Source organism: Mauremys reevesii, linkage group 13 (assembly GCF_016161935.1).
Source record: "Mauremys reevesii isolate NIE-2019 linkage group 13, ASM1616193v1, whole genome shotgun sequence".
Lineage (NCBI taxonomy): Eukaryota > Metazoa > Chordata > Testudines > Geoemydidae > Mauremys > Mauremys reevesii.
Genome location: NC_052635.1, coordinates 23495481 through 23515111, shown reverse-complemented (window position 1 = coordinate 23515111; position 19631 = coordinate 23495481). Strand labels below are relative to the sequence as shown.

The 19631-nt window shown below is 47.9% G+C and overlaps 1 protein-coding gene across 5 annotated transcripts in view; it reads right to left on the bottom strand.

Annotated features, from left to right (window-relative positions):
* Positions 1 to 618: 618 nt before the first annotated feature.
* Positions 619 to 19631, bottom strand: part of RALY (RALY heterogeneous nuclear ribonucleoprotein) — a 285584-nt gene continuing 266571 nt past the window's right edge. For 3 of the 5 annotated variants that reach the window (XM_039499403.1, XM_039499405.1, XM_039499404.1), the window contains exons 5-10: positions 12877 to 12924; positions 10539 to 10699; positions 7759 to 7872; positions 6366 to 6511; positions 2726 to 2774; positions 619 to 2496 (exon numbers count right to left, since the gene is read on the bottom strand). In XM_039499403.1, coding sequence (XP_039355337.1) covers positions 2730 to 2774; positions 6366 to 6511; positions 7759 to 7872; positions 10539 to 10699; positions 12877 to 12924 — 514 coding nt within the window. In that variant the 3' untranslated portion in view covers positions 619 to 2496; positions 2726 to 2729. The remainder of the gene's footprint in view (positions 2497 to 2725; positions 2775 to 6365; positions 6512 to 7758; positions 7873 to 10538; positions 10700 to 12876; positions 12925 to 19631) is intronic. The other 2 variants (XM_039499407.1, XM_039499406.1) reach the window with 2 other exon arrangements.

Here is a 19631-nt window from a genome sequence, read left to right as displayed (position 1 = left end):
TTGGGTTCTTTGTATTTGCCTTCTGGTTTCTGAACCTTTAGGTGGCTTTTGATTCATTCACTCAAGGTTTTCTCTGCAACCCAGAGGCTACAGACTTACCTTTTTAAAAAAAATGCAAGATGAGAGTCTCACCTACTCATATGCCTCCAGGAGGTGGGACTTTAAGAAGAACCCCATATGTCATGAGATTCTCAATAAAATCATGAATTAGCAACACTTGCTTAGAGACCACTTGTAACCATTGCTGGTTGGCATAAGTTAGAGCAGCACTTAGCCTGTTCTAACCTGTTGGGGTGGGGGCCAGTGCAGATGTGCCATGAGATCCAGGGAGCTGTAACTCGTTCCTGGATGGCTCCTCACTCGTTCCTGGATGGCTGCACTGAGTGGATCTCTATATGGAACAGAATCAGGGTCTTACAGACAAAACATCCTCAAATCCAGAAGAGCTTTGTTCAACCCAACAGACTACGCCTCATCCCAGGCATAGCAAACCCATTGGCAGAGATGAAACAGGAAAGAGTGAATCCAGAAACACCAGCTGGGGCCCAGTGGTCCTGAAAAGGTAAGAGAGAAGACAGCAGAGGTGCAGTAATTTCCCTTTTTTTTATTATACAGGATTTTATATACAAGGCCACCTTCTTCCCACATATCAGCATCATGGTCAGTTCATAGCAAAAATTGCAGCTCATCTCTCAAAGCCTAAACAACAATGCTACAATGGCTCGGCACAGCACAATGGACAAACAAATGGTACTGGAACTGAAACATGGAAGGAAGAGGAGAAGGAAAAGAAAAGAATGTTTGTCCCTTTTAGCCCTCATGATTATTTCCAACGAAGAAATGCAAGTAAAACATTGTGCTTCAAAAGCCATGCTTATGAGCAGGCCAGGCTCTTTCGGAGAGGGAAGCATGGCCCCATGGCTTGCTTTCCACTCTGTCTCCCTCCTAAAGACTCTGTGTGAGGCCTGGATTTGAGTGCTGGAGCAGAAGCCAGGAGGCTGCTGGGAAACTGTTCAAGCAGCTCTCTGTGGTTCTGCTTTGTTTCATCCTGTTTCTTGGAGTTTGGTCAAGGAGAGGACTTGGGCGGCAGTCGGGGTGGGGGTTGGGGGGCCTCCAGTTGGTGTGGCAGTGTAGACTGAGTCTCAGCCCCATCAACCGCTGAAGCCAGAGACTAAGGATAGGCCCAATAAGGAGGGAATCTGACAACACAACAGATGGAAAAGTGGGGGGTCCTTTTACAGACTTTCCTTTGAAGAAACCACCCATGTCTGCTGCTGACCTTTGTCTTCTGGGCTGTGAGCGGGCTAAGGGCAGTGTGAATTCAGGGTGGGGAGGAAAGCGGATGCTCTAATTCCCTCAGGCCCAGCATGCCGGACACTAACTCTCACAAGTCTTTTACGCTCAGGTGAGTTACTGCATCCCCCAGCCCCATTGCAATACACAGTGATGTGAAGAGCAGCCTGCGGGGTCTGGTGCAGGGACCAGCTCATCCCACCCGCACCACCTCCCAGCCAGACCTTGAAGGCCCAAAAGGGGGCTGGCGCGAAGGATTGTGCGTGACCATGCTGCTACTAGGGATTGAGTCGCTTGCCGAACCATGCACGGGTGCTGGGCCGGACGGGAAGAGGTGGCATCGCACCCTTCAGCCTGAACTGTTTGATTGTCCAATAAAAGGGTCTCACACTAGCAAGCAACCTGGGTCCACTTTCACCCACACCCCCTTAGTCCACAGTGACTGTTTGCCTGTTTACCCTTTAGTTACGCATTGTCAGTCGGATGGCTAAGAAACCAGACCTCTGAAGACTAAAGGTGCTTTGTTTCGGCTGCTCTGGCTCACTTATTCTCCTGTCGATGGCTTCCTTCTCTCTCTTCATGCTGACATGCTGGTCCAAGGAGCCCAGCGCGCAACAAGAGGCATGCTACCGATTCCCTTACACTCGGAGGTGACTGTGCATCCAAGGTGGCTCATGGGATGAAAAGGACTCAGAACGAGGTGATCGGTCTGGGGAGGAAAGGTGTCCCTCTGCCCTATTCATGAACAGGATCTATGTGTGAAACTACAAATTGTCCAGACCAACATACTCATTTCCCCAATTAACAAACACGCCGGCCCCTTCTGCCTCAGGAACTAAATTCTTTATTGGATTACGACTAGCTATCTCTTCCCACCCCTAAGGACAGCTCTAAAATGTCTCCGATTCATTTTATAATACAACCTCCATCCCACAGTGTGGTCAGTGACGGTCATGGAGCATGTGTTTGTCCACTGCCCAGGCCGGCAGCAGGGCTCTGAAGAGCAGGGATCCACTTGGATGACTGGTTTTCGTTTTTGCTTTACAGATGGGTTGAAGATGTCAGTCCATGTTTCTCCTTTGGAATGCCAGGCAGAGATGACAGCAGCCCTGCATTTTATGCTTGTCCGGCTCAGCATGCCAGTCCAGGATATAACCTCGTGCTCTCCTCACACTAATGTTCATCACTGTTCCGAACGTGCTACTAGGAGAGAGGAGGGAGAAAAACAGGAGCGTCACTCTCCTTTTGATTGAGGAGATGCACTTAGGGGTCAATCCAGAGCCCAGCTGAGCAGCCAGGCTTGGTGCTGGGAAAATGCACAGGGTTTGTGGGGAGACACATCTTCCAAAGCAGCTAAGATACATATGGGGGAAACGTTTCCCCCGAATCCAGCATGCAACCCTTGGAGACTTGAGAGCTGCACTGGCTGTACCTGGTTACTGTAGGCTGGCATCCGCCACATCGGTGTAATGGCTTTTCTCCTGGCGGGAGGGAAAAGGCAACAAGAAACAGAAACAGGAAATCAACATTAGCCCCTCCTCCTGGGCTGTTCCAGCACAGGGAGTTCAATGATTAGCTCAGACCATGGTGGAAGAGATGGAGGACGGGGAAGATGTAAAATCATCCAGGAACATGGATGGAATATATAATGTTGCTGGGGAGCAGCAACAGAGAGGGTCCCTAGCATGGATATTCACGCACAGCACCGAAAGCACGCAGGGAACATAACAAAAGACCAAATCCTACAAGTGGTTACTTGTTGTTTATGGCCTCTCAGTCTCTCCTATTGAAGCTGTTGCATTCTGGGTAAATAATTAGAGTCATTGGAGCAGGGGGACTGGATCCTGGGGCTCCTACCACCTCGGGGAGGGCTCTGACCACAGATCTCGCTCTCTCGGGGTGGTGGGAGCTTTTCAGGGCGATGCTGTGTTTGTTATGTGCTGTGCACACTAACTGGGCTTCTGCTAGTCTGTGTTTATTTCTGTTTTGTTACTTGCTGTTTCATTGTTTTAGGGGTGTTGTTGGGTCCCCCCTTCTCCTTGGGTATGGTGGGGGGTTCAGATCAGGTTCAGGGGATCGGCTTCAGATGGGTTTAGTGGTTTGACCTGCAAGCACTGGGTTTGGTGTGCACCTGCTGTCTCTTGCACTGGGGAGTGTGTGTTGCTGAGTGTAGGTGAGGTTATTGGCTGTGGTAATATAAAAAATGCCTCTTGAATGAAAAAATCTGTAGCGATTTTCCTGGCCGAGGAGCAGTTTGTGAATCATTTGGTACCGGCAGGACTCCGGGTCAAGGAATCTTTTGTTCAAGTTTTTCCCTTGTTTACTCCTGTAATGTCCCCCCTTCCTTCACAGTGAGACACTAGTGTCTGATCTCTCCCATTATGGGATGGGAGTTTCTCCTGTTAGTATGCAAGAACCCAGATGTGAAATATGTTATGTCATTCCGGCACTAGGTTTAGGTGGTTCTAAACAGCCCTGAACCTGGTTTTAAAGCACCACATAGATGGTGTTTCCTGTGTGGTGATGCTGGTCATTTGAGGGGTTCCTGTCCATGCATGACTGGCTTGGGGGTTCCTGATTAGAATATGGGACCCCAGGATAGTGTGGAGGGTGCTGGGACATCAATGGACCTGCATCTGTACTGCCAGATTCCATCCCCCCGCACTTGGCGTATGTGGTCTGCTGCTGTCCAGGGAGCAGGGCCAGCTCCAGGCTCCAGCGCAGCAAGCAGGTGCTTGGGGTGGCCAACGGAAAGGGGTGGCACATCCTGCTTTTCGGCGGCAATTCGGCGGCGGGTCGCCGAAGAATGAAGCAGCGGCGGTAGAAGTGCTGATGCTTATTGCAGTAGAGAACAGAGGCTCCAGTCAGGATCAAGGCCTCATTGTGCAAGGTGCTGTACACGCACAGGAAGATCCAGTCCCTGCACCTCATGAGCTAACAGTTTAAGATATGTGGCCCATCTGAACTAGGTTTGCATCCATCTGGCTTTCACCCAGACAGTCTTGGTTTTGGCTTCTGTGTCTGGGTGCCATTTAGGGTTGCCAGGTGCCTGGTTTTCGGGGACCTGGCAACCCTAAATGGCACCCAAACCAAAAGTCTGGTTACTGCAGGGGTTGGGGAGACACAGATCATGAATCCATGCCAGACCCTGTTCAGCCAGGGCCGCCTCCTACCTGCAGGCAGGCTCCTTGAGAGGATGCAGCAAGCAATGAGGGGTGCGGGGAGAGGAGCGGGTGATGGGGGCCAGGCCTTGGGGGAAGAGGTGAAGCATCTGGGGGGAGAGGTGGTGAAGGGGGTCCGGGAGGCTCAAGAGAAGAGGCAGAGTGGGGGCAGTGCCTGAGGGGTCCGGTTACCAGAAATTAGAAAGGTGGCAACCCTATAAATCAGAACAGAGGGTGAATAACTTTTTTAGGTATGAGAGACTTCTGGGAAAAAATAATAAAAGGCCCCAGTCTTCAGGGACACCAACAGATGAGGGCTGTTCTGGTTAAAGTGGTGTGAATACCTGTTTTTTTGGTTCACGGGCTGTTTAAAAAAATTTTTTTTTTTAAATTGTTTGTTTTGGGCTGACCCAAAATAATTGTTTTTTGAAATTTTTGGAAAATCAAAAAGAAAAATCATTTGTTTCAGGTCGAAGGCAACGTTATATTCAACATGAAACAGAATGCTTTGCTTCATTTTCCACCTTTTTTAAACTATACCATTTTTTTAAAAGGAGTCCATTTCTGAACAAAAAGTCATTTTGCACTGAAAAATTGAAACATTTTGATTTTTTTCCAGAATTTTTTTAGGCTTTTTTTCAACCAAAACAATTTGACGAAATCCACATGTATTCATGAAATATTTCAGTTGACCTGAATCTGCATGTTCAGCAAAAAAAAGTTTCAGACGAAAAATTTCACCTGGCTCTAGTTCTGATGTTTGTAAGTCAGGGGATACATGGAACATACGGAGCCAAAAAACCCATTGGAAGTTATTCCAGAAATCTTCAAACACTGCAAGGTAGGGATCAAAATATCTTGAAAATGACTTTTGTGATTTTCCTTAAAGTTTGTGAGAAAATGCCACCTGGTGGTAAGATGCAGCCTGACAAGCGGCAGGGCCTTTGAGAACTTTTTCATCAAGTTAGAGGACTGTGTGTGTTCATTATCAGGGTCTTACTTTATCCTTAATTTGGGGAAAACAACTGAGCTTTCTCTAATTATAATATGCATTGCAAAAGCTCCTGTCATGGTAGTATCTAAGCAGGGTATTGATCTCGCAAAGCACTTAAGCATGTGCTTAACTATAAGCATGTGAATAGCCCAGTTGGCTTCAATGGGAGTAGTCACAACCCCAGATCCATACAGCATAGCGTTAAACATGTACTTCATGTTAAGCACGTGTTTCAATCCCACTGAAGTCAATGGAACTTAAACACATGTAAAGTTAAGCACGTGCTTAAGTGCTGCCTTTAGTTGGGATGGGCATGTGTGTGCTTCAGTGCTTTCCTGAATCAGAGCCTACATGCTTAAAGTTAAGCATGTGTCAGTGTTTTGCTGGGTTGAGGCCCAAGACCTGTGCTGAGAAACAGCTGCCAAAATTCCCCAGAGGTAGCCACATTTCAGTGGTGGGTGAAGGGGCTGCTTCTACAGACTTTGCAACCTGCTTTGGGAATTTGGGCTGGGTCTGGATGATGCAAATGCAAATCCTTATTAATGCGGTGCTGTAATGACGTATCTGTGCTACACCTTCCAACACATCTCAGAATCATTTTTTACGGAGCAAAGCAATTTGTACAAACCAGGGATTAATTGCTACAAAAGCACAAATAAACATGGCCTGCATGTTCAAGGCTAGCCATTTTTCTTCAGCATCTCTGCGTACAGTAATTAATGTAATGCTTTCCCATCACGGAGGAAGGGCTGGGGTAGGGGAATACAGCTGCAAACAATCACAGCATTAAAGATAGTGATTTATTTTTAAGAAGGAAAAATGACTTTTTCCAGTGGTTTTAATAAGCAACAATAAAATTAGAGCAGGTTGATTAATGCCCTTAGCAGGGCGGGGGCACCTCTCCCATTGCTGCTTACCAGTTCATCTTCACAGTCATCTCGCGTGAGTCCCTCCTCTTCTCCCTCCTCCCCGTTCAGCGGCTCCTCCGTGGTGATTTCTGCCTCTGATGCTGTGTCGTCCTGGGAGATCTCGCTTTTGTTCCCATCTGCCTTCTTTCGTACCTCTGAGAGACAGGAGCCGGGGCAGCAAGGTCAGGGGGATGCAAAGGAAATGGAGGAGAATAGTCCGATGGACGTCAGATATACAGAGCCCACGAGGAGCTATTTTATAAACAATGGGTCTGCGTCTCTTCCCACACTGGGATAACTCCACTCACTCGGGTACATTCAACCAAAATTGGCAACCCTAAATGCCAACCCAGCTGGGAGGGTTAGCAGGGACTGGAGGCATAGGATCATTTAGCAATGAAATTTGAAAGGATGACTCAGCATTGCCAATTCTCACAATTTTATCACAAGTCTCATGATACTTGAAGCCCCAGCTCCTGGAATCATGTGACAATGAGCTAGATTGTCAAAGGTGTTTAGACATCTAACAATGCAATAGCGCCTAGCAGGATTTTTAAAAGCGCCCATACTTTAAAAGGCATTTAGGCACCTCTCTGTATCTTTAGGCACCTAAATGCCTCTAAATATTTGGCCGTGTGAGAGTATCTCAGTTTTCTTTTAAAGTGGAAAGTTTGTTTCTAGCCATCTTGGTTGCACAGAAAAGCTTGAAAACATGACACTAGTGTATCCCCAGGGCTCAGAAACCAGAAAACTAGGAACTCCCGCCCCCCAATTCATTATTTTTGAAATTTCCTGATTTAAAAGTCAAGCTCATGATTTCTGGGGACCTGACATGCTTTCTGAAACTCTTGGGGTTCGCAGTGCTGGATTTCAGAATCAAGATTTATGTTTTGTTGTGATTTTTAAGGGGGTCCAGATTTGTGGATGGGGGTGGGGAACATACCATTTCTTTTTTTCCTTCCTTTTTTGCTTGAAATAGCACAACTTTTGAGTGAGCATGGATTGAGTCTTCAATCAAACATGGTTCAGTTCTGAAGCATAAATCCCACAAAGTTGTGGATTTCAATTTCAGGCAAAACCAAATGTACACCAGAAACACGCAAAAACATTGTGTGCGACAATTTCAACCATTTAGCAGAAATATGGATTTAAACTCCTCCGGGCAGGCACCTCATCTCCATTTTGGTCTGTAGGATACCCAACATGCTCTAGGTGCTATATAAACACACAAGAACAGCATGTTGGAAAGTGGTAATAATTTAAAGTAACAGCCAATACAAGAATACAGGCCTCAAGCGCCCCAAGAATGGCCTGCAAAGTCGAAATAACTGGCTTTGAAATTGGCTGCTCTGCGTTTGAGTTCCTTGCCCTCTCTCAGTGCCATTATGTGCAGTTAACTGACCTGTGGATGATTTCTGTTCTTCAGCAATCTGCTCCAATCTGCCCAGAAGAGCATCAATGTTGGATTTGATCTGTGTCAGCTCGGTTTTGATTGTCTGCAGCTCATTGCATTTCACTTCAGAGAAGAGAGGGAGAAAGACAGGCTTTATTCCACGTTGTTATTTTACATATTAGCGTTTGATTGTTTTTTTTTTTTAAAAAGGATTTAGGATTAGTCACAAAACCTTCAGCCCTAACAGAGCTTGGCAGCCACAGCAACAATGTGGGAATCTCCCAGAGACTGGGGCGGGGGGAATGCAACCAGGGATAATCTGGGGTGTCAACTCGGGAACTGTTCTGTGTCACTGAAGAGATGGGGTGGGGACTGCTTAAATGGGACATACTAGGAAATGAGATGGATGTAACTGGGGCAGCCAGCAATGCACTCCCAACAGGAGTTAGAGCTGGAGGCTGTTGTAACTGTCTAAATATTATGCACACACGTAAACCCATTGCACAGAAATCCTGGGGCCGGGTGGAACGCCGGGGGCCCTTTCCAAGAAACACAGACTACTGACAAGTGGGACAGGTTGAGACTTTTGGGAAAAGCCCATCACCCCTTTGCTGTCCCAGCAGTAACCCGCTCCCTCCTCCTCTGGCCTGCCTTCCTGACGTGCTTCACTGCCTGCTGTAAGTTACTGCTCTTGGGCGACGTGGTACCAACAACAAGGGGGAGACAGGAGGTTAAGTTGTGGCCTGGGTGGAACCACCGTTGTGAGGCTCAAACAGTTCCTGGCTAGCAGCGCTCTCCTCAGTCTCCATGTTACACTCCCCATTCCCAGCCACTAGCCAGCAGCACAGTAACTTTCCTTTCTCTGAACAAATTCCTGTGTCCCATTCCTGCGCACAGAGCTTTGATCGCTTGGGCCAGCAGAGTCTGGGAGCGGGGCTGCTGCTGTCCATACCAGAACTCACAGGAGCCAGCGCAGACCTGCAAGTCCACATTCCGGGACAATTACAAAGTCCCAAACTGACTTTGGATGTTGGATCTGTCTACGCAGACCCTGCATTGGCATGTGCCAATGGGCATATGTGTGAGCAACTGGGCAGCTGTGCACCCCAACGGGAGAGGTGCACAGCTACCCAAATGGCATACACAAATGCACTGCCAGCAAATCTGGAGGGTGTAACAGATGCAGTTGCACATTTAGTATGTCTATTTTAGGCAGAGCCGTTGAAATCCAGCCTGCATCTTCACCCCTTCCCTTTGGAGACCAGTGAAAAGGCTTGGGCTGATTATGACAGGACCCACTTGCTGCCAGTCACCTTAGGGCAGGGAGAGGCCCAGGACCCATATGCTGGTGCCCCTGGAGCAGGTATCTGGAGGGTCACATTTTGTACCTTACTTAACTTGTAGCAATGTCTGCCCCCCTGATTTTGGTTTATTTCACCCAAACCTGTCAGCAGGTGACTGTGCTATTCCTAACCGGGACGGGAAATCACGGTATCTTGGCCTTACCCACAGACCCCAGGTGCATGGTCATTTCAGCATGTATACATTTACCATAGCTCCTTGTAATCCTTTGGGTGAAATCCTGGTCCCACTGAAGTCAATGGGAACCACTGACTCCCAGGATTTCACCCTTTGTACAACACAGAACCTTGCTAGCTTCTCTTAATTCGCCTCTTATCAACTACTGACTGTATATCGGTGAGTGAAAGTGAAACAATAGGATTTAAAAGAAAGGAAGGTCAGCACATCCCTGGGTATTCGTCCTTGGTTTGTTTGGCAAAGCAGCGGAACATTAATTATTTAGAAGACTTCACAGTATATGTTGCACAGTATATTGTGTAAAGGTCTTAGACTATTGAGGCCTCATTATAGATCTGTGCCAATGAGTCTGGGTTGAGAGGTGGGGTGAGACTGACTTTATGAGTGTGAGTGATGGGGTATGCAAAATAGCCAAGTGTGAATAAGGGCTTGCCTGGATACACACTGCATTTCATCCAGAGATCTTGCAGCTCCTTACAAAGTAGGTTGGTGTCATTATCCCCATATTACAGATGGGGAAACTGAGGCACAGGCAAGGGAAACTGACTTGCCCAAGGTCACGCAATAGGCCAGTGGTAGAATTAAGAACAGAACCCAGTTCTTCTGCCCTGATCTCAGTAATAAGCAATGCTGCTGCCTTATCGTTCCCAGCCACCCGCTCCCTATTATTGCAGGTGCCGTTATGTGTGAGCAGGTACAGCTCGTTGTTACTGGTGATCTGAACCAAAGACCCATTTGGTCATTCTGAATATTAGGTTTACGTATTTTTATATTTTATTTTAATCGATGGTAATTTGTTCCTGGGCTCCTGACAAATTACCAATATGAGCCTTGCTCTTCCAAAGAATGAGCACCTATTGCTCTGAATTCCGGGCCAGCTCTGGGTGTATTTACTTAGTGTAATTAAGGAGGAAGTACAATCTAATGGGTAGAGCATGGGACTGAGAGGTAGGACACCCGGGTTCTATTCCCAGCTCTATCAGTGACTTGTCCAGTGACTTAGGGCAAGTTGCTTTCCAGCTCCATGCCTCAGTTTCCCCATCTGTAGCATGGGGATAATAACATTCACCTGTCTCACAAGGGGGCTGTGAGGCTTAATTGATCAGAGCTTGGGAAATGCTTGGAGTTTCTCAGCGGGGCAGCATTTTATAATCTACTGTGCCTGTTTTAGTGCATTCAGTGATTGGGACATACAGGTGATTTGATGGGATGTTTGCACCTTGTCCCTAGTATTTGTACATAATACTCACATTTTAATTTGGCAGAGCTGTTTGCAATGGCGGCCGATCTGGCGAAAAGTTTGACGGGGAGCGTTGCTTTTACACGTCGGACTAAGGGGATAGTCACCCGGGGACGCTTCACAGGAACCACCCTGGGGACAGGAGAGACCCGGCCTCGATACTCGAAAAGCCTGTGTGTCAAAACAGGTTACAGTCAGCAAACAGTGGAGTGAAAGCCACACTTTCAGCATGAAACGGGACTTGGGAGATAGGTTAGCAAGAGCCATAAAGGGGAATGGTACAGAATCATGCCGCTAGAGGTTGCTGCCGCTACATACAAATGAACAGCCGCTGCATGACACCATGAGTAGTGAGAGAAGGTGGGGGAGGTGATATCTTTTATTAGACAGACTTGTGTTGGTGAGAGAGAGACAAGCTTTCGAGCTTACACAGAGCTCTTCTTGTCTCTCTCACCCACAGAAGCTGGTCCAATAGAAAGTATTACCTCACCCACCTTGTCTCTCTAGTACCCTGGGATGAACACGGCTACACCACCACTGCAAACACTCTGCTTAGTAACAGAAAGGAGCCAGGACTCCGGCATACAGTTTGACTGTACACGTTTCAGCCCTTATGCTGGCAGTTTCTCTGCATGCTGAGATCACTCTCGCTAACTGCAGTGGTCTGTTATTTACTGTGTTTTATTAACCTGCCCCTGAAGGTTTTTGTTCTCAGAAATAATTGAGGGGGTTAGGACCCTTTAAGGGCTGAGGTGCACTTACAGGGGAAGGATCTTTGGTTCCTCTCCCCCTTTCCATTCTTCCCCTTCTCCTTCCACTGCAGTTCCTCGCCCCTCCCCCCAACCTCCCAGCCATCCCTATTTATACCCTGTGTTGCAGGGAGCTGGCAGGACGGAGGGGGCAAGTGACCTTTGAGATTGTCCATGGCACGGCCTGGCCTCTGCCATTGTGAGATTTGACACGAGCAGAGGGGATGCGATGACATTTATCAAGGCTACATCCAGACAGGTGGATGCCCTGTTCCCTCCTCTCTGCCTCCAAACCATTCCCCTCCAGCCAAATGGCATCTTTTCAACATGAGTAGCCACTAGCTTCGGCAGCGCTGAGCAGGCCAAGGATAACAGGAATCCCCAAGGCCTGGTGGGGGAATGGCAACCTGAGAGGCAGTGCGAGGGGGGAGGGGAAGGCAGGCAGCTGAGGAAGGAGAGGAAGGCTGGACGGCAGCCCGGGCATAGCCACAGAGCCCACTATGTAGAAACTCAACGGATCTGTTTAGGAGTCCTAGCTGCTTCCTTTACTGACACAAACAGGTGTTTGCTCCTTGGTGTCCCTGCAGAACCAATGCAGCTCCAGCAGAGCAAGCTGGAGTCTGCCCTGCTCTGTGTGGTGGTGGGCAAAAGTGTTTGTTCATTTCTGATCCCAGAATCTTTATTCCCGAGAGGGGGTTCAGCTCCACGGCTGAGGGTGAGACTCCCTCCCTGCCTGTGCAGACAGACAGCGCAAGGCCTAGGCGCTGCTGATGGTGAACGTTACACACCTTTCTGGAAATCACAGAGAGTAACAGAGGGACCCAAAAAACCAAAGGCACAGACTCAGCTCGGCTTCGTTTACATTGCTGCTGAAGGGTTCCTAAGTGGTTCCTAGGCCTTGTGCTGTCTCTGCACAGGGGGGACATCACCCCAGGGTTGCCATTTAGAAAAACACACCCTCGCACCCGTCTGCTGAGCCGCTTTGCACTCCAAGACACAGAGGGACTGATCCTGTGAGGACCTGGGGGCATGAATGAAGTCAGTGGAAGTTGCGGGGGCACTCATGGCTGAGCAGCAGTCCCTGCCTGAGGACAGCAGCACATTAAAAGCTACAGACCTGAGACAGGGACATATTTTGGTCTGTTTGTCCCTCCCTCACTGATTTCCAGAGTGGAGTATGATAGTCACCCCTTTCCACCTTCCCATCCAACGCCCCTCTTGTGTGGTATTTATCTACATATCATCCCCCACCATTCCCAAGGATGGGTTGACTTGACCCAGCTCAGAACCATCTAGCTCAGTCTGGTCCAGGAAGGAAACATGGAGGTGGCTCCTTCTCTCACCTCTTCCCTGCTCCTTCTACTTATCTAGCATGGCCACCTCCCAGTCTCACCCCACTTGGTGGCTCTCCTGTACTTCCCCTGCGGGTTCCAGACCTCATCTGAAAACTCCTCTTTTCTCTCACTGCCTCGCCTTTGCAAAGTCTCTCTCCTCCAGCTGTGCTGTTCTTTATTCTACTCTGCACAGCGTTTTGGGCTATGGCTCATGGAGAAGCATACACAGAATACAGCACTGCTGCCGTATCGCTCCTCTGCTCACCTGTCGTAGAAGTCATCTCTGTAGTAGTCATAGTCAAAGTCATATCCACTGTAGAGACAAGAAGACGGAAAGCTCTGATTAATTAGCATTGTTACTATCACTATTGTAATTAATCTGTTCATGCTGCCCAATTACGTCAAATGAAACATTTTATGTAGTTAAAAATCCCAACCCTTTAGCTTCATCATAGTCTAGAGCTGTGTTTTACAAGTGTGAATGTAACCAATCATCTGTCACAGTGGGCCGGTTCTGGAGCATTGGAGGATTGGGCCAAAAGAAATATGATGAGGTTCAACAAGGACAAGTGCAGAGTCCTGCACTTAGGATGGAAGAATCCCATGCACTGTTACAGACTAGGGACTGAATGGCTGGGCAGCAGTTCTGCAGAAAAAGACTTAGGGGTTACGGTGGACAAAAAGCTGAATATGAGTCAACAGTGTGCCCTTGTTGCCAAGAAGGCTAATGGCATTTTGGGTTGTATAAGTAGGGGCATTTCCAGCAGATCGAGGGATGTGATCATTCCCCTCTATTCAGCACTGGTGAGGCCTCATTTGGAGTACTGTGTCCAGTTTTGGGCCCCACACTACAAGAAGGATGTGGATAAATTGGAGAGACTCCAGCGGAGGGCAACAAAAATGATTAGGGGGCTGGAGCACATGACTTATGAGGAGAGGCTGAGGGAACTGGGATTGTTTAGTCTGCAGAATAGAAGAATGAGGGGGGATTTGATAGCTGCTTTCAACTACCTGAAAGGGGGTTCCAAAGAGGATGGATCTAGACTGTTCTCAGTGGTAGAAGATGACAGAACAAGGAGTAATGGTCTCAAGTTGCAGAGGGGGAGGTTTAGGTTGGACATTAGGAAAAACTTTTTCACTAGTAGGGTGGTGAAGAACTGGAATGGGTTATCTAGGGAGGTGGTGGAATCTCCTTCCTTAGAGGTTTTTAAGGTCAGGCTTGACAAAGCCCTGGCTGGGATGATTTAGTTGGGTTTGGTCCTGCTTTGAGCAGGGGGCTGGACTAGATGACCTCCTGAGGTCCCTTCCAACCCTGAGATTCTATGATTCTATGAACACAGGTTCTGCCAGATTGGATCAGACTTGGGCTCCATAAAGCCCAGTTCTTGGCTCTGATTGTGACCAGCACCAGTTGCTTCATATGAAGGTTTAAGAACCCCACAATAGGCAGGCAGTTGTGGGATAATCTACCCCCATGAAGGGCTCCTCCTAATCCCTACCAGTTAGACTGGGTTAAATCCTGAAATGTGATGTTTTTAGCCCCTCCAGAACTGTTTGTCTGCATTCACTGTTGTAACTCTGGGTGTTTGTGCTAACCAAATAACCATCTCGTTGAGTTATTTGTCTCAGCGTCATCATATGGCAGCAAGTTCCACAGGCTAATTATGCATTGCATGGAAAAGAATTTCCTTTCATCAGTTTCGAATTTGCCATGTTTCAGTTTCACTGAAGGTCCCGTTGTTCTAGTGAGACAGAGAGAGCAGAAGTTCCCAATCTGCCTGCTCTGTCCTCTTCATTATTCTATATACTTCTATCATGATGCCTCTGACTCATCTCCTGTCAGATAAACAATCCTAGCCTTTTCAATCTCTCTGCATATGAGCTATGAGGAACTGATTCTGCCCTCACTTACATGGGTGTAAGTTAGAGGTGACGCTATTAAAGTCATTGGAGTTACCCCAGCGTAAAATGGGTGCAAGTGAGCTCTGAATCAGGTTCAGCATTCACTGGTGGGTTGACTTCTCCCAGATCAGAAGGATCTGGGTCAGCACAGCCTGGTCTGGGAAAGAAATATGTAGGTTGCACCGTCTGCTTATCTAGCCTCTCTTTCTCATCTCAGGTTCTCCCCAGCTGGTGCAATAGCCTCCTCCTGCACAGCCCCTCCCTTCTAGGGCTCGCTCTGAGTAACCCCCTCTTAGGAGCTCAAGCCAGTTTTCCACTGGCTTTGTGTTTAGTCTCCCCATTTGCGTCCGCTGCTCTGTGCAGACCTCCCTGCTCTTCTGCCTAAGAGATTATGTACCCTCTCTCAAGCTGCTCCTGGTGGCTCCGGCATCTCTCTCCAGGCCTGCACTTTACTGCACAGCTGCCCTTTGCCATGTTTAGCCTTAACATGGATCAATTTCAATTTCCTTCCTCAGCCTTTGTCCCTGCTACGTTAATACGTATAATGCTTATTATTGAGGACATGCAGTTCTGCTCCAACACCCTCATTACACCTGCTCCTGATACCTTTATAAATGATATTGACCTTTTCTCTGATAATCCTCCTCTTCGCTTTCTCCAGCAGCGTCTGCTGGGAGCTACAGCTCCTCAAAGACAAGACCCACTTCTAAGCATTTCTTTCCTCCCCACGTCATGGGAAATACTAGGCAGGCAGTTTTCCATACCAGACAGCCCGTCTGCTTAGTTTCTACATAGCATGAAGTCAGTTTCCCCAGAGACAACCCCGCCCCCCCCCCACACACGCAATCTCTGCACGGGGGGAGAAGGATGATAGTGGCTATCTGCCTATACTAGGCAGGTAGGTCAGAGTTGGGAGGGTGACCTGTACTTGGGAAGAGGGAGGCTGGGGAGCTGAATGCACTGGACAGGATGCTTGTCTGCTGTGGCATGTGCTTGCATCCCAGCCGGTGCACTCCAGCGAGGACTCACTGCATAAGTGTTCATGCCAAAGCATCCATGCACTTTGTGCCCACCCGACTGGTGCCCGAGCATTGTCTGAGTAACATGTGCAGGTTGGGGTGTGGCCTGTATGGAAAAGCGGAATGTGCACTTCTACACCTGCACTATGGAAAGCATAAGTGCTTTAGCTAGAGTATGAGGCTGGGTAAAGTGGGAACCAATCCGAGCATTTATCCCACGTTCAGAACCAGCCCAATTCTTTCAGAAGTTCAAAGCATGGTTAATTTGTTGTTTTCTTTGCAACACGGCTCTGCAATTACTGGTTCGAACCATGATCAGAACTCTCTGTCCTCAGTGGCACCCATCTCGGATGGACACTAGTCTATTCTCAGGGCTGAGTTAAGGCATAACATTTATAGCCCTGTGTCCAGCCCTGTGTCTAAGGTCCCAGCGTCTGGAGTCATGGGATTTCATCAGAATTTTAGCTCCACTTAAAACAGTAAGTTTCTAGCCCTCCTTGTTGTGAATAAAAGCTTGAAAATGTAACCTGAGGCTTGTGAAACAGGAAAGCAATAGGATTCGTCAGTCTGTCACAATGGAATCATATGGATACAGGTTGGTATTGTCCAAGGAGCCTAAGGGAGTTAGATACCCAACTCCTTTTGAATTCCAGTGGGATCTGGGCACTTCCTTCCTGTATTCTTCATGTATCAAAACATCCCCAGAGGAACAAGCCAGGCACTTTGGGCTAGATTCCCAGCTGGTGTAAACTAGCCTTGTTCCTTTGACATCACTAGAGCTGCTCTGATTTACGCCCCGTGGAAGGACGACTAAGGGGCATCAGCAGCTAAAAGGATGTTTAATACACTGTTTCTCCTGCTGGGATACTGGCCATGGTCATCAGAACCAAACTGGTGCTGTTTTCTTAGGCCTGAATTTCGATCAAGATGTGGATTTGCTTGGCCAGAGAAAGAGAGAGAGAGAATGTGGCATGTGCACCCCAGAGGTGTAAACATTACATTTCTTGCCTTTAGTACACCCTGGAGACTCGATAACATTCTCTCCACACTGCAGTTGTTTTTCACAAGGCAGTGGCAAACACCTAAGAAGTGAGAGGACTTTCAAAGCACTTCAGAGACAGTGACTGCTTTGCTCAGGCCAGATATCTTGGCATGCTAATGTCCATGGCACAGCAAGGAAAATGCAGCTGCTGAATATACCAGGATCATCCAGGTAAAACACAGCTGCTGCCAAATGTATCAGGTGTGTACCCGCTGTGCTGCTTATTAACACATCCACAGAGAAAGCAGTGACTATGCTGTTGACTAACAATATCACTTTAAGTAGGGAGAGGTGAACCAGGCTGGATAAAATAAAAAAATATTCCAGTAGAGGTTCATTCATCTGTGCTCCCAACGTCCTCTTGTGTCTCCACAACAACACACTGTGCTGTCACACAGGAGATCCAGCGTCTGTCTTGGGGGTACCTTGAGCACTCCTCTGTTTGGGGGGGCAGGAGGCACCATGGGGTTTGTGGTTCAGGGAAGGTTTGGGAATCAGATTGCAGTCAGTGGGGCAGCTCTCACTGGGGTTTCAGATTCTGCTCTCTGAGGTGGAAGGTTTCATAGAATCGTAGGACTGGAAGGGATCTCGAGATGTCATCTTGTTCAGTCCCTGGCACTCATAGTAGGACTATTATCTAGACCATCCCTGACAGGTGTTTGTCTAAGCTGCTCTTAAAAATCTCCAATGATGGAGATTCCACAGCCTCCCTAGGCAATTTATTCCACTGCATAATCATCCTGACAGGAAGTTTTTCCTAATGTCTCCTAAAACATCCTTGCTGCAATTTAAGCCCAATGCTACTTGTCCTGTTCTCAGAGGTTAAGGAGAACATTTTTTCTCCCTCCTCCTCCTTGCAACAACCTTTTATGTACTTGAAAACTGTTATCATGTCCCCCCTCAGTCTGCTCTTTTCCAGACTAAACAAACCCAATTTTTTCAATCTTTCCTCGTACATCATATTTTCTAGACCTTTAATCATTTTTGTTGCTCTTCTTTGGACTTTCTCCAATTTGTCCACATCGTTCCTAAAACGTGGCACCCAGAACTGGACACAATACTCCAGTTGAGGTCTAATCAGTGCGGAGTAGAGCGGAAGAATTACTTCTCGTGTCTTGCTTACAACACTCCTGCTAATACAGGGTTTCTCAAACAGGGGTCACCACTTGTGTAGGGAAAGCCCCTGGCGGGCCGGGCCGGTTTGTTTACCTGCCCCGTCCACAGGTCCAGCCGATCGTGGCTCCCACTGGCCGCAGATCGCTGCTCCGGGCCAATGGGAGCTGCTGGAAGCGGAGGACAGATGAATGAACCTCTACCGGGGCAGGTAAACACATCGGCCCGGCCTGCCAGGGGCTTTCCCTACACAAGTGGTGACCCCTGTTTGAGAAACCCTGTGCTAATACATCCCACAATGATGTTTGCTTTTTCTGCAACAGCATTACATTGTTGACTCATATTTAGCTTGTGCTCCATTAGGACTCCCAGATCCCTTTCCACAGTACTCCTTCCTAGGCAGTCATTTCCCATTTTGTATTTGTGCAACTGATTGTTCCTTCCTAAGTGGAGTACTTTGCATTTGTCTTTACTGAATTAGCTGTAGTGGTCCATGATCATGGATGGGATGGCCCACAACAAAGTACCTTACAAAGCTAGGCTGTGTCCATTCAACAACTACTTACCACACCACTTACTGTGGCTAAAAACATGGGTGTGGTAAGAGGCTTTGACCTCACCCCTTCTTCAGCAGCAGAGTGTGGCATGGCTGAGAACCTGGCCTGCAGATTGTGTCCTCACAGCACATGATTTATAAGTGGTTACTAACCAATGAATTTTAACCATCTACCCCCAGCGCTGAACAGACCTGGAGGAAGTCTGTCTATTGTGCTCATATAGAAGAATCACCTCTTCCAGCATCTTCCCATCCCTGCCTACAAGATGATCTGTGTTCTTCTCCCTGGACACCTTTCTGTACCTGGCAGTCAAATCACACCAGCTCTTGCTGGGATCCTGTTCACAAAGTTTAGGAGATGGGTGACTCTACAGAGGGAAATGTTCCCACCATCCATAGGCTATGGAGGCAGGTGGTAGCATCTCTGCCTGGCCCCATAACTCCAACCCAGAGAAATCACGCTCTTTAGTCACCACAGTAATTCATTCCATGTGCATGCTCAGTGCCAGACCACGGGTAGAGGCAGGGAGGAAGGGAGGTTACACTGGGAATCATGGGATGCAGAAAGTCCAGTACACTCAGCACCTCTTTGAATCATTCTTGCTTCTCTTCTTTCCTGCCCAGTTGATTTTTTGTTGCTCCTCTCAGATCGCTGCCGGCCTTTAGTACCTTTAGTTACTAATCACGTCCTCGAAGCTCGCTCTGAATTAGCATTCCTCTAAGGCCCTGATCCTATGGTCGGAACCAGGCAGACGGAACTAAGGGCCCTATGGGTTCCACATATGCACAGAGGCCGCTCATGTGGATCTGATTGTAGGACTTGAGCCTATTTTGTTGATGGGCCTAATCAAGTTTCCTCCCAAGGAGGGGAGCAGCTTAGGGGGACTCAGTTCCAGTGCTTAAAGTAACATCATCATTTCTACATATGTGTTAGTGAAAGGGCAGGAGCCCTCCCTTTGTTAAATGGCTACCGTTCAGCCCCTGATTTTCACTTGGGGATACTGCATAAAATACCTGTAAAAGCAGCAGAGTCCTGTGATATCTTATAGACGAACAGAAGTATTGGAGCATGAGCTTTCGTGGGTGAATACCCACTTTGTCGGATGTATGCTCCATGCTCCAATACGTCTGTTAGTCTATAATGTTCCCAGGACTCTTTGCTGCTTTTACAGATCTAGACTAACACGGCTACCCCTCTGATACTTGACATAAAATACCCCTTGCTCCTCTTTCTTTATTCAGAGTCCCTTCCCTGAGGGATCAGTGATCCTGACTAATAACTTAGAATACAACACAGTGTAACTTGACAGTGCATTATTCATTCAAGGGAAATAATCTGTGTAATCCGTGGAGCCAAGGTCGGGAGCCAGGCACTACATAAACATATC